We start from the raw sequence: 23,115 nt of genomic DNA on the forward strand, positions 1-23,115 counted from the left end.
ATGTTTGTCACACACAGTGTAGATTAGGTTTTAGGCAATATCTGGAGCATGTTTGTCACACACAGTGTAGATTAGGTTTAGGCAATATCTGGAGCATGTTTGTCACACACAGTGTAGATTAGGTTTAGACAATATCTGGAGCATGTTTGTCACACACAGTGTAGATTAAGTTTAGGACAATATCTGGAGCATGTTTGTCCACACACAGTGTGGATTAGGAGACAATATTGGAGCAGCGTGTAGATTAGGTAGGACAATATCTGGAGCATGTTTGCACACATAGTGTAGATTAGGTTAGGCAATATCTGGAGCATGTTTGTCACACACAGTGTAGAGTGTAGATTAGGTTTAGACAATATCTGGAGCATGTTTGTCACACATAGTGTAGATTAGGTTTAGACAATATCTGGAGCATGTTTGTCACACATAGTGTAGATTAGGTTAGGCAATATCTGGAGCATGTTTGTCACACGCAGTGTAGATTAGGTTTAAACAATATCTGGAGCATGTTTGTCACACATAGTGTAGATTAGGTTAGGCAATATCTGGAGCATGTTTGTCACACACAGTGTAGATTAGGTTAGGCAATATCTGGAGCATGTTTGTCACACACAGTGTAGATTAGGTTTAGACAATATCTGGAGCATGTTTGTCACACACAGTGTAGATTAGGTTAGACAATATCTGGAGCATGTTTGTCACACACAGTGTAGATTAGGTTTAAACAATATCTGGAGCATGTTTGTCACACATAGTGTAGATTAGGTTAGGCAATATCTGGAGCATGTTTGTCACACACAGTGTAGATTAGGTTTAGACAATATCTGGAGCATGTTTGTCACACATAGTGTAGATTAGGTTTAGACAATATCTGGAGCATGTTTGTCACACACAGTGTAGATTAGGTTTAGACAATATCTGGAGCATGTTTGTCACACACAGTGTAGATTAGGTTTAAACAATATCTGGAGCATGTTTGTCACACATAGTGTAGATTAGGTTAGGCAATATCTGGAGCATGTTATGTTTGTCACACACAGTGTAGATTAGGTTTAGACAATATCTGGAGCATGTTTGTCACACATAGTGTAGATTAGGTTTAGACAATATCTGGAGCATGTTTGTCACACACAGTGTAGATTAGGTTTAGACAATATCTGGAGCATGTTTGTCTCACATAGTTTAGATTAGGTTTAGACAATATCTGGAGCATGTTTGTCACACATAGTGTAGATTAGGTTAGGCAATATCTGGAGCATGTTTGTCACACACAGTGTAGATTAGGTTTAGACAATATCTGGAGCATGTTTGTCACACACAGTGTAGATTAGGTTAGACAATATCTGGAGCATGTTTGTCACACACAGTGTAGATTAGGTTTAAACAATATCTGGAGCATGTTTGTCACACATAGTGTAGATTAGGTTTAGACAATATCTGGAGCATGTTTGTCACACACAGTGTAGATTAGGTTTAGACAATATCTGGAGCATGTTTGTCCACACACAGTGTAGATTAGGTTTAAACAATATCTGGAGCATGTTTGTCACACATAGTGTAGATTAGGTTAGGCAATATCTGGAGCATGTTATGTTTGTCACACACAGTGTAGATTAGGTTTAGACAATATCTGGAGCATGTTTGTCACACATAGTGTAGATTAGGTTTAGACAATATCTGGAGCATGTTTGTCACACACAGTGTAGATTAGGTTTAAACAATATCTGGAGCATGTTTGTCTCACATAGTTTAGATTAGGTTTAGACAATATCTGGAGCATGTTTGTCACACATAGTGTAGATTAGGTTAGGCAATATCTGGAGCATGTTTGTCACACATAGTGTAGATTAGGTTTAGAGTATTTCCTAATAAAGTAATATCAGTAATAAATTTGTTTTTATGCAAAGGAAATAGTTATCGTGATTAATTTAAAAAAATTAAAGTATTTTGTAATCTTTGTTTCTAGAACTTATTTTATAAGTAACCAAAGCAAAGTCATTTAGAGTTTGAAATAAAAAAATATTAACTGTAGTCATAGTATATACCAATATTACACCAGAAGTCTGACCATATGGTAATAAGAAGTAGGAAGATACAGATTCGTCAAAACTTTAGTACAGGGAAGTCAAAGAAGAGAATTCTATAGAAGAGGGATACTACTAACCGGATAGCATCATATACATACTCAACATTAATCTGTAGCGTTTGTAAAAACTCATACAGATAACTAATTAGCATGTTTTTTTAACGCTAGTCATTTAAAAGTAGTATAGTTAGTTATCTTGTCAAGCATAACCTCAATTACAGTATTGTAGTACTAATTTTAGCAATAAATCACTTATCAGTGAAGTATTTTTCCCTCTGAAAGTGATCACTACCTTGTTTCCACATAGGAAAAGATATTTTATGTAAAACTTAACCATGTGTTGATTTTAAGTTACCATTTCTTGTACTTTTGTATACTAAACTATAATTTGAATGTTCCATTATGGAAATGTGTTGGTAGTGTTATGGTATTATAAATGTACTGACTGCAAGCTGTAATCATGTTTTTGTGTTTGAAATGTTCTCTGGCTTGGTCATCTTCTCTCAACCTTACCATTACTTTGATCGTTACCTTTTAACACTTAAATATATATTTTTGGTTTTATTTTTTGTTTGCCCCTAAAAAAAATGAGTCATATTGAATGTATAAATTAACCCTTTCCGCTCGGATGGGTAGCAGTGTTGACCAAATATGGCTTCTCGTAGGCTCGTATTATTTTAGCGCGTACTGTCCACTCAGATCGGATGGGCAGCGGTGCTGTCCACTATGGCGCCTGCGTGCACACAGCAGCCACGTCATTGTTGCGTCCCCACCAGCTCGGATTTATTTTCGCCGCATCATTGATACTGTGCCTTTTAAAAAGTTAAATGGATTTAAAGGTCCAAAGGTAAATAATAATGTAGTCGAAAAGTATTACAATGGAAATTTTATATTTCTATAAACTAACATGAGTTACAATGAGTATTAATAATGTGACAGTAAATAATTATAACATGATAAAAAATAAAATTTAACTGCTTATTATTGTTCCGAATAGAAATTTAACTGCAGGCTAGTTGTCATCTTGTTGTTGAAATATCTGAGATGAATGGTACTTTTCAAAACAAACACCGATGTAAAGACCGGGCTCATTTTCACATGTTTTGCAATAAAACGTCACTCTTTTCCTGGTGCCGCCGCCTTGTGCTCTGCTGCTACACACGACGAAATTCTTCACTTTTTTGCCTTCAAGAGGATATGGTAGATGAAGTTTCCCATTTAGTCGGGAAATGTCTTGCAATTGGGATGGTCTTCCTTTTTTATATGTGTTCCTTATATCGCCAACAAGCTCTAATACCAGTAATTAATAATAATACCAGTAAAACCAGGTATTAATACTGATATATTTACACTTTTATTTACAGTTATATTTACACTGATATCTACAAAACTTCATTTACACTAATATTTAATAAAATTGCACAATACTAAGAATAATAACAATCCGTTCTAATAATGTGTGTAGATTAACTCACTAGTGACAATGTGGTTAAAAGCGCGCTAAAACGAAAGCCTAGAATGCAATATTGACCAGATGATCAATTTCCAAGCTTTGTAATAAAACAGCTGATTGATCTTAATGCGTTGTATTATAACAAAATACGTCAGAATAAAAATAAAGAGTTTATAACTTGTGGTCAACGCTGCTGTCCATCCGAGCGCTAGTAGGATTATTCAACGGACAGCACAGCTGACCATCCGATCTCTGAGGACGGCAACTCTAAAAATATATGCACGCGCTAGAGGAAATGGCGGTGGCCAACACTGCTGCTCATCCGATCTCTGTGGACATTCTAACATTACCGCTCCGGAGCGGAAAGGGTTAATGTAAGTATTGTATAAGGACCATAACTTAGCTATGGTGGAAAGTGTTAATGCAATGTGAATGTTGATTTTAGCTCCAGTTCACCTTCCTCTTAGTCTACCATCTGGAATCTGATGCTGTTACAGTCTTGAATCCTGGAATCTGGAATCATATTTCTTTGAAGACATCCAAATAAAGACGACAACGAAGAAGCACAAAATTAACTTTTTACATTGTTTTGACATCAAATACACCAACAAAATATAGGCAACAAAATATAAACATATTTTGCTTAGATATTTTGTCTAAAACATCGTGGTGCACTTGGTGAATACCTCTTCACCTAGATTGCACTATATTTTGTTGTCTAGGTGCCTCTGAGGTCTAAACAATGTAGAGTTCATTTTGAGCTTCTTCATCACCAACCTTTTTTTTATTCCCATCAGATGAACATGATTCCAGATTCCAGGATTCAAGTCAGTGACAGCGTCATTCCAGAAGCTGCATGGGAGGAAGATGAACTGGAGCTAAACTCAACATTCACATAGAATCATAATTTTACAGTTTTACTTAAAAAGGTAATTCTTTTCAAAGCATATAATTTAAAATTAATTATTATTTAAATAACCGTATATACATGTTTAATCCCATGGAAAAATGTATAGTCCAGTAAAAATTTATTTTATTCCAAAGTTTCATCTAATAAAGAACTTGTAACCAATAATATTTATTTAATTAAGTTGAGCCATCGGTTTCAAATAATAACAATTCTATAATCATGTACAATTTTTCATTAAATATAAAGAAATTAATTAAGCTACTCAAAAATCATATTGGCATGTCTCTTTTAATTTTAAGTAATAAATTCAGGTAGTACAGTCTGTTCTTGGGCTAATTTAATGACAGTATTGTAATTTCCCTTTAAGACAATTTCCCCAAAAACAGATAATAAATGTACATATTCTCTGATAATTTCATGAGAACTAAAAGAAATGTGTCACTTCCTTAAATTATCTTTCATGTACATATTAGTTTCTGATCATTACACGAGAATTTATTAGAAAAGTGTCACTCTCTTAAGTAATCTTTCATGTACATATTAGTTTCTGATCATTACACGAGAATTTATTAGAAATGTGTCACTCTCTTAAGTAATCTTTCATGTACATATTAGTTTCTGATCATTACACAAGAATTTATAATAAATGGGTCACTTCTTTTAAGTCCTATTTATGTATATTCTGTGGAAATTTTGTATCCTTATTTTGTAGCTATGTTTCTGTGGCCTTAATTACAAGATTAGTCTAATACTTACATTAAATGTCTGTAACTCCTTGTGGAATCACTAGAAATGTTTTGTTTATATTCTTAACCCATATTATCTTCTTACCTACAGCAACCCTTTGAGTGCGGTATAAATGTTTATATATCCCTAGTGTGAAATTAGGTTTGAATAAAGATAAAAGATAATATGCTTAAAGTTCTCATTGAATTAATATTTTTTAAGTTACTATAGTCATAGTCATAGTCATAGTCAAACTACTTTATTCTGTAATATGTACAAGGTACAAAGAATAGCGTCACTACAATGAAACTAAATACTAATATTAATTTTAAAATATAAGTAAAAAAAATACAATCGTAACATCTCAACAATTTATCTTCAATTCTTCTTTAATTAATTGGTTTTTGTATTGAAATATTCCTCAAAAGAATATAGAGACAAATTAGTTAAATAATCTTTGACTTCTTTTTTAAATTTTAACAGATTTGTTTCCATTATAAATTTTGTTGGTAAATTATGTAGATATCTAACACCTCTGTAATATGTTTTCTTTTTGTGAAATTCAAGATTGTGTTGATCGACATGTCTATTAAAACGGGTATTATATGTATGTTTATTGGTTTGTAGTATCGGATCAAAAAACTGTTTTACATAAATTATTGATTCAAATATGTATAAACCATATACTGTCAGAATTCCAAGTTCAGAAAAAATATGTTTAACAGAATCTGTATATCTTAAATTTTTCATTATTCTCAAAGATTTTTTTTGTAGGACCAAAAGCCTATCTAAATTACTTATTGTTGTTGCTCCATAAATGCTTATTCCGTAAGCTAAATGTGAATGGATCAAAGAGAAATATATTAATTTAAGTGTATGTAAATTACTAATTTTTGCCATTTGTCGCAATGCATATAGACCAGTAGACATCTTCTTAGTAACATGATCTACATGTTTATCCCAAGCTAAATTTTTATCTATTATAAGTCCTAAAAACTTTGTGTGGTCTACTTGTTTAAGTCTGTCATTGTCTAGAAAAATGTCACAGTTTAAATTTGATCTGGATTGCTTTGTAGAAAAAGAAATATAATTAGATTTATCTGAATTTAATAAAAGATTATTTTTGTCAAAAAAATCCTTAATCCTAGTTAGACCAATATATGATGAAATTTCAATATTCTCAAGCTTCTGACCAGAAAACAAAACATTTGAATCATCAGCATACAGACACACAGATATAAGAAGTAAATTATTGAAACTGAGTTGTTCTTAAAGATTTCTGAAAATTTGCTTACAAATAATGTATAAGAAAACAAAAAATGAAATTTGCCAAATTTGCCTTACTTCCTAACAACTCCCTTTAGCACACAACGTGTTTAGCGAAGAAGTACATAGATATTGAGTTGCATGTTAACCTTAACAATAATTGTTGTTCCAGCTACAAGACAGCCGATGGTGGGTCGGACTTTTGTACTGACCCTCGCTATAGGCATCACATTCGGTTTCATGTTCGCCTACATCGTTCTCACCACCTCCACATACCACATCGGCGAGATGGCAATGTTTCCCGTCAGGTAATTATAACTTTTCTTAATATATGTAATTGTCGATGTACGACATTAATAAAGAAGACTTTTTAATTTTTTTCGGTAAACTGTGTACATGAACGTATTGTTCATAGTAATTGTTTTCTTTGGTGCGTGTTTTAGAGAACCAGAAAGGATTGTGGGTGACCCTCACCATCACAGCCACATGGACAATTTGCCAGAGCTGAAGGGAGAAGTGGGGTCACACGGTCATGACGAGGAGTTCCATAAAGGTGTGAAATATTTGTCAGGGTCTTGGACATTTTGATAGAAGCCTAATGTGTGTGGCCTTGAGGCCGATTACTAGGCCGTCTGTTTTGGAATAACCAAAGGGTTTTACAGCTTAGAGAATACAGGGTATGGGGTCCAAAGTGACAAAATATCACAACCAAACTCTAGTGGTATACCTTTCTTTGGTTCTCTTACCTCCTGTCGAGATTCATGAGGGAAAATTTAGGCCACTAATCTCAAGTCAAGTCCTCTCGGAAGAGAAAGCCAACTGTGGACCAGCCTCTCCATAAGGTTGTCCAGATTTAATTGACACATCGGTTTTTGCTGTAACTTTAATAGATCTCCAGCATCTTGTGTAAAAATATTTTTGGATAAATTAAGTCAACTTCTAAATTATTTAATCAAATTATATAAAGATTGCTCTGTTTTTTGTGCTGGAGATACAAATATAAATGTTTTAGTTAATTCTAAAGAGCAGACAATGCTGAAAAACATGTTGGCTAGTCATAATATGGAATATTTAGTCAAGTTTCCAACTAGAGTAACAAACATTTCAGAAACCGCTATTGATAATTTCTTTGCCAAAAAGCGTTTACCAAATCTAATTTCTGTAGAAGGATGTGTAACATGTCTCTCAGATCATGATGGACGAATTCTCGAATTCGGATGCCCAGAACATACCGTAAATAATAATACTTTTACAATTGTTCAGAAACGTTGTTACTCGCAAGAAAATCTACGGACTTTTTCTTATTTGTTATCAAAAGAATCGTGGTATGATATATATTTTTGTTCAGTTGAGGAAAAATATGATAAATTTGATTATTTACTCAAATTCTATTTCAATCAAGCATTCCCCATGAAAACAATTAAACAGAGAAATTCAAATAATAAATGGATAACATATTCGTTAAAAGAAGAAAAAACCAACCTGGTTCAGTTAAGTAAACAATTTAGACAATCTAAAGATAAAGACACGAACACAAAATTGAAAAGAAAACTGATGGATTATAGGAAAAACATTAATGAAACAAAAAAAGCATATTATAATGATAAGATTCTCAAGTCGGAAAATATTGTAAAAACAGTATGGGGCATAATTAACTCTGAAGTAGGAAGCAAAAACATTATGATAACTTTAAAATTAAAGTAGGTAATAAAACATTAACAGGCCCTACAGATATTGGAAACAGTTTTAATGATTATTTTGTAAATATGGTTGATTTATCTAGCCAACATAGTCTCCAGCATGTCTGCCTTGATGAGACATCTAACAAATTTTCAAATGATAATTTAAGAAAACCAACTTTTAGATTTAAACCTGTGACTGCTAGGGATGTCAATAATGTATTAAGCTTAATGAAAAATAATTATTCAAGTGGAATTGATGAAATACCAGTTATACTTTTAAAATCTGCTAGAGAACATCTGTGTGAAATACTAGCACATTTAGTAAATTCGTCATTTATATCTGGCATCTTCCCCGATAAATTAAAAATAGCCAAAATTTTTTCGATACATAAAAAAGATGACAAAAAAGAAATATCAAATTACCGTCCAGTATCTCTACTTCCCTCAACATCAAAAATTTATGAAAGAATCGTTCACTCTCAGCTAATGGCGTTTTTAGAGGAACATAATCTATTAGACGATAACCAGCATGGATTCCGTACTGGTAGATCGACAATAAGTGCTGCAGTACAATATTTAGAGTCGATAATAGATTCTGTTGATAAAGGGGAACATGTACTAGGTATTTTTATGGACCTTTCGAAGGCTTTCGATAGCGTAGACCACTCAATTTTAATTAAGAAATTAAATTGTTTAGGAATAAATTCAACAAATTTAAAATGGTTTCAATCTTACCTTAATAATAGATTTCAATATGTAGAAATTCCTTCAATATCCTTACCAAATAAAATCTCGAGAGTATCCTCCAAACTTAAAAAAAATAGTTTTTGGAGTTCCGCAAGGTTCAATTTTAGGACCATTGCTATTCTTGTGTTACTTGAAAAATATGCACCTTAGCTTAAAACACATTCCCCAAGAAAACCTGTGTTTATATGCAGATGATGCAAACCTCAAATTATCATCTAATTCAGTAGATGAGATAGAGAGGCTTTCATATTTGGAATTGAATAACATTAATGCTTTTTTAAATGAAAACAATTTAAAATTAAATATAAATAAAACAAATTATATATCTTTTAAAACCCAACAAAAAAAGGAAATAATTGAGCCAATGATCATAGTAAATAACCAACTAGTAATGAAAAATCAGAGTACCAAATTCTTAGGTCTGACTATTGATGAAAATCTTAATTGGGATCAACACGTACAATTGTTGATTACAAAATTAAATTCGGGAATTTATGCTTTGACGAAGATGTCTTTTATCTGTAGCACTGATACATTGAGGACAATCTATTTCTCCTATATACACTCTTATATTGCATATGGCCTCTGTTTTTATGGTGCTACGAAAAAATCAAATCTTGATGAAATTCTCCGGATACAGAAAAAATCTCTGAGAATTATGTTAGGACTAAAAATAAATGATTCTGTGAAAGAATATTTTAAGGAATTCAAAATTTTAACTGTCTACGGTCAATATATAATGGATACAATTATGTGCTCTAAAATTAAAAACTTAAATACTGGTATGACCAACGTAATTCATTTGTACAATACACGTAATAAAAATGATATTTTAATACCTCACCATAGGCTAAATTTTTACACGAAAAAACCAACATACATTGGATCCAAATTTCTTAAATCCATTCCACTTGCTATCAAACAAGAAACAGAACATAAAATATTTAAAAGAAAGCTTAAGGCATACTTGATAGACAAGGCTCTATATTCATTAGATGAATATTTTGATTTGCAAATCAGGTAGTTTTATTTTAGTTTTATTATAGGCTTATTTTATATTAGTTTTTAGCTAGTTTAAACTGACACTATTCAAATGTTACATCATTGTAACTAAAACGAATAAAGATTTTTTGACTTTGACTTCTGACTTTATCCAGTGTAGGTTCAACTGGAAGTAAAAAGTGGCCAGAAGTGAACCCTCTGAGGAGTGGTATTACCTTAGACTTCCACTTATTGTAATTTGTTTTTCTTCGTAACATTGTGATTAAAATATCCACAGGTGATCAAAGTTTTACAGCACTTGATTATTAACTGTGGTTGTAGAATGTTCATATTTCCTCAATTTTTTTCACATTCCACTTTTCATTCCATTTTTCTCATCTTATTAAAATTGTTTTACGAGAGCAATACTTACATTCAAGATTTTCACTTCACATACTATTCTTACTTACAAGTACATTTAAAACACTATCTTGTAGCCATTATTATTTCTTAACATTATTGAATGTGCTGATCACAGATATCCTCACTGTGGACTTGAGGTTATCACTAAGTAGGTACACTTAGTCTGTAGAGTACACTTGTGCATATGTTCGTTCAGAAATCAGTTCTTCATTCTCTTTCCATTTTACAACTGCAAGAGGGAGTTAAATCAAAAGAAGGAACTGGCAACACAAGCTTTATTCTTTAAATTTAATAATTCCTTTAAATTTAATTTATTGTTTCCCGTTTGATCCAATATGTAAGGTCTCCTAGCTGCCCTATCCCCAAAAGTAACAGACATACTCCAGATTATATTAACAGAAATATTTTGAAAGACTGCAAACATCATCATAGCATCAAGACTGATTGTGATGTTCAGATGAAGATCTCGTGGCAAGGGAGCTGTATAACAAAGTGCGAGTGCTCTGCTGGATCATGACATCCCCTGGGAACCATCAGAAGAAAGCTCGCCATGTCAAGGCCACCTGGGGGAAACGCTGCAACATTCTCCTCTTCATGAGCTCACAAAATGGTAAAATGTGCACTTTTATTGATAGTTTTCACAAAACTTACAGTTTCGTATACTAGTTGAGGGAATCTACCTAACAGTGAAAACTTTGCATTAACAGTTAGAAGGCTAGGCCTTCTAAAGATTTTTATTAACTTTTAAGTTTTTTACTGTTAGTAACTGGCTGAAAGGGTGGCGAAAGAAATACAGAGTGTCTAGCGGTCGGGAATTTGTATAGAAATTTATTAAAGTCGTGAAAAGGCTGAATTTACCATATATATTGCATAAAAAGTCAGGAAAAGAATTTTGTCTTTCACTAGGCAGTAGTGAAAAAATCTCTTAGTTTCTAGGTTATGTTCTGGTTCTAATTAGAGTGGACAACGATGGACTACGATACCCTTTTTTGTTGATAGTTCCTTCAATGAATAAGTGACGTTCGTGTCGGAGCCATGGCAACAAGGTGTCAGAGCGAAATTATTTCGTTTTCCCTCCACCCACTTCTCCTAACATTTAAATTCCGTTCCTAGAAATGGTTTTTTTTGTTTTTGCGATTTTGTAAGGCGCAGTTGGCAGTTATGCGTGTTGTTTTGGTGGTAGATAACATTGTTTCATTGATCCAATAGAAGAGGTAAGTTGTGTTTTATTCATTTATTGTATACATTTATTTTTATTTAAAATTAATTTATGAATGATTTTTTTCATACAGAAGAGACACTTGTAAATGTTCTTAAGCTATTTATAGGCATTAAGATCTAGATAAGTTTAGTTTTATAACTGTATAATATATTTTGAATGTTAACCCTTTTAGGACCAACTAACGATATATCGTTAGTTTGTTTTTCAGGCTAAAAATACCAACTAACGATTTATCAGTAGTTTGGTTTTATGGGTATAAGAAATTAATTAATAACTTTGATTCAACCAAATTTTGACTCCACATCTATTGATAGTTTCTACATTCACAATCGTGTTTGAATTTAGTAAAATTTTAATCCACGGAGGAGTGGGAAATGATAAATTGCGCAATTGGTAGCGCTAGCTCTTAGCCGCGACCAACACGCGATCGCGATCGCCAGCGCCAGCTGACTGACGCGGCCTGCCGAGTTTGTTTACGTTTTGTTCATTGTGTTTAGACGATTATCGTGCTTCAAAATGACTAAAAGACATTTGAACGAGGATAGTATTGAAGATTTATTACAGTCTGAATTACAGAATTACAGTCAAATTCTGGAAAAAAGTTGTATTCAACGTTTTTGGACGAATGGTTCTAAATTCGTATATTCTGTATAAACTAAATTGTTTAGGTAAGCCTATGACTAGATATCAGTTTGTTGTGTCAGTTATTAGAGACATAACTGAGGAATGGCTACGGATGAAGACTCCCAGTGGTACTGGTGGTGGCGGTGATGCTCCAGACAACCAGCCGGCTGCCAGCTCTTCTACTCAAACTTATGGAATATTCAAGTTACCAGGGAAACAAGAAAAATGTTGTGCTGTATGCAGTAAAATTAGTCTTCAAAGTCGTGGTAAAATGAAGAGATCCAGAACTGCCTGTGTCAAATGTAATAAAGCCTTACATGGAGTGTGCCTCACCAAACATGTTTGTTAGACTTGTCAGCAGTTCTGTAACATTTCTTCTGTGTGCAAAATAATTTATTTTTAGTTTTTTAGTATGAGTAAGTTTTAGAATAGTTCTCATGAACTTTCAAACTTAATAAGACCATGAAATAACTGAGTTAGAGACAAAACATTGTTTCATTACTGCTTAATTGGCCTGTTCTCTGTCGTTAAGTTATCTTTTTCTGCTTCTATCTATTTTCTAATTTTTACCATTATTATTATTTTTCCTCGTATCTCAGCCATTTATTGAAGAAAATTATTGAAATAAGTTGCAATCTCCTAAGCAATAACTTGTAAATACATGTATCTATATGTGTGGACTGATCTATTTTTTTAAATTACACAAAATTCCTGTAAACCAAAAAAAATTTTTTTTTTTCAAAAACTTTTTTTATTTATAGGTGTTAACAAACCTATTTTTGATTTGCACAAAGTAAAACCTATTTTCTTATTGTTAGTCACTTCATGCAGAAAAAATTGTCGAAAAAATTATTGAAATATCTCCACTACTTTAGAATATACAATTTTTTCCCCAAACCCTTACACTTATTAAAAATACATAGATTGCTCCTTTGTATGATGGTTTCCTCTCATATAAACTTAGGTGGTGTGTTTCAAGAGCAAAGTGGTGTCTATTTCTTGTGTTGTAGCAGTGATGGTCTCCAGTTCTAGTCTGTCCAGTTGTTACAGAGTGCAACATAGTATCAATTATATAAAGAGCTACTACTGTTAAAATTCTCAGTTCTCTGAAGGTTTCCCTGCAACTGTCACGTGGTCTCAGTCCAGTAAGAGCTCTGATGGTTCTCTTTTGTATTACTAATACTCTTTGTAAATTTGTTGCTGTTGTACTTCCCCATACAATTAATCCATATCTAAGGTGGGACTCAAAGAGAGAATGGTAGGCTGATTTACCCATATCTATATTGCTAATTTGTTTAATTCGTCGTACTAGCTCTTGTGCGTGTCTTCGTGCAGAGCGACCCGGGCTCCTCATCAAAGCAGTTCTCACTCTAGCGATGTTGTCTGGTGTTCTCACTGTTCTTGCTGGACCGGGTAGCTTTTTCTTTGATACTGTTCCTGTTGTTCTGAACTTATGCACCCATCTTAGCAATGTATTCCGGCTTGGAACCGTGTCATTTCGCGCAATATTAAAGTGGCGTCGGAAGATACGCTGTGTTTTGATAACGGATTCGCCATTTTTAATAAATGTGTCATATGCAAAAACACGATGCTGAACTGACCACTGATCCATCGTGACTAAAATGGTAAAGCTCACTCAAAACAATGACATAACCTCAATCTCCCTAGAACGTGTAACAACAATGTAACAGCTGTTGCAAATTCGTCCGGTTCCCGGCAGTCACCCTGTATATTTATATTTAAATTCAAATGTTTTGTTATCTGTTTTTGACCACCATTTTACTTGTAAGTACTAATGTAGTTGTGTTTATATAAGTTAATAAAGCATAAGATCAACATTTTCTATAACAAATTAGTTTGCTCCCAGGCATGCCTGACTCCTGTGCACTATCGCTTAGAGTTGTTTTAAATTTAGACATTTTTTTATAAAGTTTGAGGTCATGAAATTATAATAAAGGGTCTTGAATTTATGTTATTATAATTGCTAGACACCCTGAAAGTGGAAACAAAACCCCTTCTACCTTGAAATGTGTATTCTCTGAGGTTGAGTGGATGAGAGGGCTTAATAGCCCTGACTCTACCTCAAATGTAAAGACAATTTTTCATTTCATTCAACCATGTGTTTACTTCGTACTCATCTACCTCTTGATGTGTCCTAAGATAACTTATAGTGTGGATAACAACGTTAACATTTTTTAAATATTCAAAAAAGTTTAAATATTTGTGTTTATTAGTGTTAATTTTGTATTAGTTGTCATACTCTATTGAAATTGTATTGCTAAGATTCTAAGTAGATACTTTTTTAATGGCTGGGATAACATTTTTTAAAATTTTATATTAAATTAATTTTGTTTGCTCTATATATACTGTAAAAATATATCTCTATCTTTAAAATATTGATTTTCTCTGACATTTTGTCATTGTTAATACACTAAAATTTACCAACTTAAAATGTGTGTAAAATACCAATAACAATTTGTGATAGAAACAATATTTGTTATTAAATTCTCTAATATTTTTGATAATGTGTATAAGTTATGTAAGTTTGAATTATGTAAAAAGTAATGTGAAGTAGGTTTGTTGAAGAGTAAGATAGTTTTTCATCTGTAACAAAATAGATGTATTAAAATGACTCGTGAGTAGACACTAGACAATCTGACAAGCTTGGTGACTGACGTCTTGTCATCAAGTGCTATTCTACTGAGTACATGGAACTGTGCTGTACAGTCGTCACAGTGTCAGTTTATAACAATGTCTGTATCTAGGTTCTCTTTCAAGATTGTAAAATTTATCTTTTTATTGCTGTGTCCGTAAAAGTATTTTAATAACAATAATAGTTATATCAGTATTATAAAGAATTGCCTCTCCAAAAATGAAATACTTGTGTCAGCTCTTGGATTGTATAAATTTGCAATGCAGTTTCTAAAATTGTTTAAACATGGATTTTATTTTATTTTTCAAGTGAGAAAACTAATCAACTTAAAATACTCAAGGTAGGTAAATATGCGCAGTTCTTATAAAATTTTTGAACATTTGTTTGTATGTTCACTTCAATTCTACTGTTTATTAGCTGGTAGGAGTACATACCATATCTGTTGCTTATCATTGGATAAGCTGAATGGATTGATGAGTTTGCACTGCATTGGTAATGTCATATCATTTAAAGAACCCAAATTCTTTGAAGTGTCTATAATGTGTATTTTATTACAGTGTCCAATTTGGCATTTAAGGCATTACTCCTTCTCATAATTCCTAACCATTCCACAGACTTTGTTGTGAATTGTAGTGATTTTTTGATTAACTTATTTGTTTTGCTAATCAGATACGACACTGCCTACGATAGCGTTGCCTGTGGGAGAAGGAAGGGACAACTTGTGGGCGAAGACAAAGGAGGCATTCAAGTACGTCTACCACCACTACCTGGACTCTGTGGACTGGTTCCTGAAAGCTGACGATGACACGTGAGTAGACTTGTGCTAGTCGAAGGTGATGATGTTATCAGCTCAGAGTAACTCTGCATAAAGTAATGAGACTATAAAAGATGTTTTGTTGTGCTTGTTGATAAAATTTATGTGTTGCCTTACATTAAATGTACAGCTGAAAATGTACTAGTCTCATTTATTATTATTGCCAATAATTTTCGTTCATCTGTAAATAAGCATTTTATGAAGGAGGCTGTTTATATTTTTACTATCGTTGACTTGACAAACCATGATTGTCTCTTCAGTTAATTCTCTTCAATTGAACAGAATAATTCTAAACTTATTTTTTTATTAAAAGTGAGATAATAAAACTGAATAGTAAGAAAATGCCTGTTCCCGTATCCTGAAATGCTATCTGACTTTACCCAAAAGTGCAATAGTTAAGTGAATATATACAGGATGTTAAAAATGTCCTGCACAGGCTTGATAATTCATGAACTATTATAGATAAAGTAATAAAAATTGGTACATCATTACTGCACCTATAAATCTACTTTTAGCAGTAACTACCATTATTTTACCATGTCAGGGGGATGGCGCGCAAGGAGTCAGAAGGAAACCTTAAATGAGTGCATAAGTCGAGTAGTGCCATCACAATAAAGGTCTTTATTAGTAGAGTACAATGCCAAATGTTACTATTTAAAAAGTTACATTGGTTTTAGGTTTGAAACATTTACAGTGTAGGTCACTGTTCTAAATGGTTTAATATTCTTGTCTTGGCTCAAGTTTTTAAACTTGGTAAATGAGTACTGGATTTAAGAAATAGTCTTTAATACAAACAATTACGTGGTTATTAGTGTCTACAACGAGCTCGGGGAAGATTATTCTTGCTAATGCAGTCTACATATAGCCCCTTTCATCTTTAAGAAATGTTGAATACTTAAGTTAATGACACTATTCAATGTATTGACTGTAATACCTATGAATAAAGAATTATCTGAATCTGAATCAGTGTTATAAAGAATTGAACAACAAACTTTGCGGTCTATAAATAGATCACTCGTCCTGAAAGGTTAACTGCATAAAAAATTATATTTTAAAAAACTTAAAAAGTGTTTGGATGCGTAATAGTTATACCTTTAAAAATGAGACATGTATCATAATTCTATGATAAAGAAACTAAGGATGTTAAAGTGTTTGAGGTTTAACATTGTTCTTGTTGGGTTCAAGTCAAGATGGCGGCCAGTGCAGCTCTGTGTCGCTAGTTGTATATCTGAGGAACAAATCAGATCTCGGAACATTGTACTGTAGTGTTCAATGCTGTTTTATCTTGAAAATTCCTGTTAGCTTTATAAATTGTCAAACTAAATGTTAACTTTAAACAGTGAATGCTCTACAATTTTGAGTATTTTTTCCATTAAACTTTGCATACTTTCACATGTGTTGTGTAGATACGTAGTAGTGGAGAATCTGCGTTACATGCTGTCAGAGCACAACTCGTCTGAGCCTGTGTACTTTGGCTGCCGATTCCGACCTTACACCAAACAGGGCTACATGAGTGGGGGAGCAGGTACGCTTTATTCTACACGTGAAAACATTTAACTTGAGATAACTTAATGACTAATTAAGAATTAATGGATTGAGTTAAAATTATTACTGGTAATAGACTTTGTGCAAACTTGAAACATCTCTCTAAATACATATTATATGGTTTGACTAGTTTTGGTTTTACAATGTGCGGAAATAAATGGCCACAATAAGTTAGAATAAATGCTAACAACTCTCCACAATTGATTATAGTAGGCAACCATGAAGTGGAGTAATATTCCTTTGGATTTGGAGAGTAAGGTAAAAATTACTGGCAGTTAGTATTTCAAAACTCAACTTTCCAAATTTACCCATGGAGACCCTTAAAAGTCGTTTCAGGTAGCATTTCAGTGATTAAATAAAGATTTTCTTGTTCATTTCTAGGATACGTTTTGAGTAAAGAAGCAGTAAGGAGATTCATCGAAGAGGGTCTGCCTAACAAGAAGTTCTGTCGAGAAGACAACGGTGGTGCTGAGGATGTGGAAATGGGTGAGTACTGAGTGTACTATCATTGATAAATCATCTAATGTTGTTGGTTTGAAAAACTAAAGTGTAAACTACTGGTAGAAGCTTCTAGAATATTAATTAGTTTCACTGACATCAGAGAATCAGACCTCTGTTAATTCTGCCAACAGGAAAATGTTTGGAGCGAGTAAACGTGAGAGCGATGGACTCTCGGGATTCTCTGGGTCGAGGCCGATTCTTCCCGTTTGTCCCAGAACACCATTTGATTCCGGGTCACTCAGATCCAAACTTTTGGTATTGGCATTACATATATTACCCGAGTCCTGAGGTAGGTATATGTGTACAAATTCTCATTTCAAATTATATAATTATTGCATATGAATTCTTATAATTTGAAAATATACTTGTAAGATAATAGTGTGGAATATAATTTCTAAAATAAAATGTGTATTTTACAGTTATTGATTATAAAGAAAACTTGAATTAAAATAACTTAAATAGATTTCAAACAACATAGTACAACTAGACCTTCAATATACCATTAAAAATATTTACCTGTTGCTTGCGTGAAGTAACTGCTGTTTCAACGTAATACCACTGCAGCGATACTGTCAGCTCTAGTTTTGTGTCTACTATGTCTATTTAAAATGTTTAAAACCGTTGATGACCTGCCAACTATGAGATGTGAGATGCAAGGAATGTCAGACAGATGAAGTCCTGAGTCAGATTACAGAGATTTGTGATTAAATGCAATGAGTACAAACATAGAGAGTGTGCAGTACAAAAACGATTCTAATAGTAGTGATGATGATTGTGATGATGATGCTCAAAACGATGTACAGATATGATTTTCTTTACTAGTGGAATGTTTTCTTTTTTTACTGTAAACTGGTCAATGACTACAAGTATCCAAATAATGGTTAAAACTATTTTGAAAAATAGTTCAAATCTCTCATGTAAAAATGAAATTATCCTAAAAAGGTTTTAAGTGAGTTACAAACTTAATATATAACATTATTTTATATATTTTAAATAACTTTCTCAAATAATTAATGAAAAGTAAAAAAATTAATGTCCTTGACATATCCCATAAACTAATGTGTGTATGTGTGTGTATCATTTATTAGGATTTTTGGGAAGTAAGATTCAATTTTTACTAAACCTAACCAACAATATTATGTTCCACATAGGTCTCACATAATTGCCCTTACCAATTTTGGTAAATTTTACCTTAGGACGAGTATAACTTCAGATCGAGTTTACATTTCATTAATTACAGCAAAAAAGCTTTGAATCTGGTCACAAATGGCATGGTATGCAGTTCAGTTTGTGTTCAAGTGGGAATTTTGATATTTTATTAAGTTTAAGTTAAATCAAATTTTGTTTCTTTTTTATCATAATGAAACGTGCTGTGAAAATAGTTTAATTCAATGAACAAGAGTATACGTTTCTGTTAAATGTTGCAGGGACTTGACTGTTGTTCAGACAGTGCCATATCATTCCATTACGTCTCACCGAACCAGATGTATGTACTGGAATATCTCATCTACCATCTGCGGCCGTACGGCATCAACCACTATGTGAGACCTGGGCCGACACCCCACACCCCCCAGCCACAGCAGCTGTCAGCTGATAACAGGTAGTGATAAGAGGGGGACTCGCTCATGTCTGTGCCATACACTCTGCCGTGCTGTGTGTCAGTGTTAATCTTCATGTGTAGCTGTAGCTGTCAGCTCAAAGCTAGTTCCTTTTTTCTGTTTTTCGGCATCTGCAAGGTAATTGGATTTTTAGTATGAAACCAACAAATTCAAACCTAGCAATAAGCCATAATTACTACAAGTTATGCGTAACATTTCTATTTTATGCTATTTAGTTTCTAAAACTTTTTGTTTTTCAGTTTATAGTGAAACTGAAAATATTCAGTCTCTGGTCCATTAAGTTAGCAACCATCACTATAGAATTCAATAAAGAACTACATGTGGGCCATAGATACTTGACAAACATTTATTTAAACACAAATTATTAATTTTATGAGAAGTTAAAATTATTGTATTAACGTATTTAGTTGTTTACTTCTCATATAAAATCGCTTCTAACAATGTATACATTTTTAACTTCAACATAGCCTCAAAACAGTGTTGTTGCAACAGGCAGCTGACTAACTACAACTATAGTCAAAATGATACTGAGTAACATTATAGCCAGTGTCAAGTGACATGGCTCACCTCGTAATTTGTTTGGTTTTTAACTAAATTTAAATTATATGACATATAATCTGAGCTCATGAATTCGGATGGGTTCTATTCAGTTCAATTTTGAATATAATATAACCATTTGTATTATTATTTGTAAACGAAGTTCTTTCTTAATATGAATTAAACTGTACATATCAAAGAAGTGTCAACATGTTTAAGTGTACAGAGTTAACACTCCGTATAGAATGTTAATTTATTTAAAATCCGCTTTAGTATATTGTTGTTTTTATTTAATTTTGTAGTTTTGTATATTGTGATCGTTTTAACGCACATTTACAAAATTCTGTTATTGTGAGTAAGCTTGTGAAAGATTAACACTGAAATGTGCTATATAGTCTATATTTGAATGGTGCATGTTTCTACAAGTTCATTAATAATTAGGTGTACATATTGTTAGTCTATGGAACAACTCTAAGTCTTTAAAATATTGTTAGCTTTTTACACAATTAGTTACTGAAACGCATTAGTTTTTATTATTTTATGCAGTTTTGTTTTAATTGTGATAATCAGGTAAGCATTTACAAAAATAATAAAAGACATTTTTGGTGTAATCAATTTGTGAGCAATAAAACATTTACATGTATGACTAACTTATAAACAACAGTTGTCGGCATCCCTTTTTATTACACTCTCAGTTGTTAGACGTCCTATTATTAGGACGTGACAAAAATTATAAAAAATACACACATTTTAATGTTATATTATTTGTAAGATGATGCTAGTTTGAAAACGCTTAATAGTGTATAGTATGAAATATTAGTAATTATATCTAAAATATCTTAATTTCTTTCTTTTTATTGTTGATTTGTTCGTACATGTTTAACAGATAAAACTACATCTTTAATAATTAGGTATATTTAGGCTCGACGTATTCAATTCAGACTTGGCTCAGTTGTTAGTCTAAGTTTAAAAAGATTGCAAAAATATGTCAAGTTTAAAATGCAACCATTTTTTTAAACTTTTATTTTAAACTTCAATTTAAAAATCTTATGCAACTGTTATTCCACTTCTACTTCTAAATAGAATATAGGTGTAGTTTTTATTAAAGAATGATCTTAGATCTCATCTCTTAAAATTGCTTCACAGAATCTTATATTAAATTTTGACAAACCTAAATAGAATTATGGGCTCTTAAGAGTTTTTAAATGAAGTAAGCTTAATAAAAACTGTGAAAATGACAAAAGTATGTGTGACAAAAATGTTATTGTATGTGTTAGGAACAAAAGTAAAATTTGATGTAACAGTTTATTTACAATTGGCAATACCTGCACTGTCATACAAAAAAACCTTATATAAATACATGCAGTTTAATTACAAAATATATGTGTTTGTTAATTTAAAGAAAAGTGTTTTTGCCGTTTTTTGTTTACACTCTTAAAAATATAAATATTAACTCTTTTCTTTTTCATCTAGTAATTCACATTATAATGTATAGCAAGAATCTATAGACAAACGTAGATAGCAGCCATATTGAGACAATATATAATTTAAAGCTAAGCATTAATGCAATTACAAGGAAACACCAACATCCAGGAATTCTAGTTGGAAGTGTTAATATTTCTTATTGAATTCAATGGAAAATAACTGAAAAAGTAATTTTTATTGTTAAAATAAACATTAACAATCTGTATATTTATTAAAATCTTTGTATACAGTAGCAGTATGTAAGGGGTTTTCCCCTCTCTCACTAAACACTTCTATCCCGCGGGAAAACCCACCTCCGCACTAGTCTTTTGTAAGGGGATTCTATCCTGGGTCACTAAACTAAAATGAGAAACACAGTTTAAGTGAAACACTGGTCTGCTTTATTACATCTATCCCCAGTCTATGTACACTATATACAAATGAGCTCTGATTCCTTAACTCTAATATTTACAACTTGGTGTTCCCTTGAGAACTCCCGCACTGGACCTGGAGCTGGATGGCCGAGCTGGGTATCGAACCACGATCTCGTCAGGTGCAGTCCTGGGATCGACTGGTAGCCCCCGTAAGCTCCTTAACCTCCGTTGAAGTGCTCGAGGTCTAGTAGCAGGCTTCCGAGATCAGCATAGCTGTCATGACTCTATGGTCCCCAGTTGAAACAGTGGCGTATGATGTCCCGTAGCTCCGTGTCCTCTCGACTGGCTGGCAGACCATCACATCCAAAATCACGACTCCGAGTACTTCTGATCAGGTAGCGATCCTGCATCAGAATGAATCTGAAAACATACAAACTCTCTTTATATGTATCAGATAACATGTGGAAGGAGTGGGGGGCCATCCCCATCCAACCACATCTGTTACTAATGACATCGGTGGCTCAACACGCCCTTCCGATGTTCCGCGGGCTCAACACGCCCCTGCGGAGATGCCGGTGGCTCGACACACCTGTCCGACGAGGTACCGGTGGCTCAACACGCCCGTCCGGTGTCCCGCGGGCTCAGCATGCCCATGCGGGGGTGTCGGGGGCTCAACGCCCGTCCGACAAGGTACCGGGGGCTCAACACGCCCGTCCGGTGTCCCGCGGGCTCAACACGCCCATGCGGGGGTGTCGGGGGCTCAACGCCCGTCCGACAAGGTACCGGGGGCTCAACACGCCCGTCCGGTGTCCCGCGGGCTCAGCATGCCCATGCGGGGGTGTCGGGGGCTCAACGCCCGTCCGACAAGGTACCGGGGGCTCAACACGCCCGTCCGGTGTCCCGCGGGCTCAACACGCCCATGCGGGGGTGTCGGGGGCTCAACACGCCCGTCCGACTGGTCAGGCCGCTAGGGCCCGACTGCCTTGCCAGCTCCACTAGTAAAAGAGTTGTGGTGGGGGTTGCCTGTTATGGTGGGGGCTGGCAAGCAGTAGGGCATTGCTTGATTTATTATACATTTTCTAATCCCATTTACATAAATTGTCTTATCTCTTTTGATTTTCTACGACCAAGTATTGTTTTTCCCTTTTTATTACTTGGGGACTCAAACACTTCGTTACAAGTATAATGAATTGTAATTATTTTCCATCCAAATTATTACAAGAAATAAGATGTAAAACTTTGTCCATTGTAGTATTATTGTTTGTGTCCTCAACCTTGTTATCAAAATATATTTATACTTATACTTTAGTAACATCTGTCCCAAGTCTGAATTTAATAAATTTAGCCACCAAAAGATTTATTATTATTTGTGAAAAGGCAAATAGAGATACGTATATTCATTACATGACATTTTTCACATAATCATATATGCCATATAAATCATAAAAATTTGAAGAACAGTAATGTTTAGAAGTTACCAGTTGTATA

General features: G+C 33.5%; 1 protein-coding gene across 3 annotated transcripts in view; it reads left to right on the forward strand.

The window, feature by feature from the left end:
• Nucleotides 1-21,699, forward strand: part of LOC124366467 (glycoprotein-N-acetylgalactosamine 3-beta-galactosyltransferase 1-like) — a 55,265-nt gene extending 33,566 nt beyond the window's left edge. For all 3 annotated transcript variants that reach the window (XM_046823047.1, XM_046823049.1, XM_046823048.1), the window contains exons 3-10: nucleotides 6,614-6,749; nucleotides 6,885-6,994; nucleotides 10,732-10,884; nucleotides 15,443-15,581; nucleotides 16,994-17,112; nucleotides 17,514-17,618; nucleotides 17,765-17,922; nucleotides 19,061-21,699. In XM_046823047.1, the coding sequence (XP_046679003.1) occupies nucleotides 6,614-6,749; nucleotides 6,885-6,994; nucleotides 10,732-10,884; nucleotides 15,443-15,581; nucleotides 16,994-17,112; nucleotides 17,514-17,618; nucleotides 17,765-17,922; nucleotides 19,061-19,237 (1,097 nt within the window). In that variant the 3' untranslated portion in view covers nucleotides 19,238-21,699. The remainder of the gene's footprint in view (nucleotides 1-6,613; nucleotides 6,750-6,884; nucleotides 6,995-10,731; nucleotides 10,885-15,442; nucleotides 15,582-16,993; nucleotides 17,113-17,513; nucleotides 17,619-17,764; nucleotides 17,923-19,060) is intronic.
• The last annotated feature ends 1,416 nt before the right edge of the window (nucleotides 21,700-23,115 follow it).

Source organism: Homalodisca vitripennis, chromosome 7 (genome assembly GCF_021130785.1).
Source record: "Homalodisca vitripennis isolate AUS2020 chromosome 7, UT_GWSS_2.1, whole genome shotgun sequence".
NCBI lineage: Eukaryota > Metazoa > Arthropoda > Insecta > Hemiptera > Cicadellidae > Homalodisca > Homalodisca vitripennis.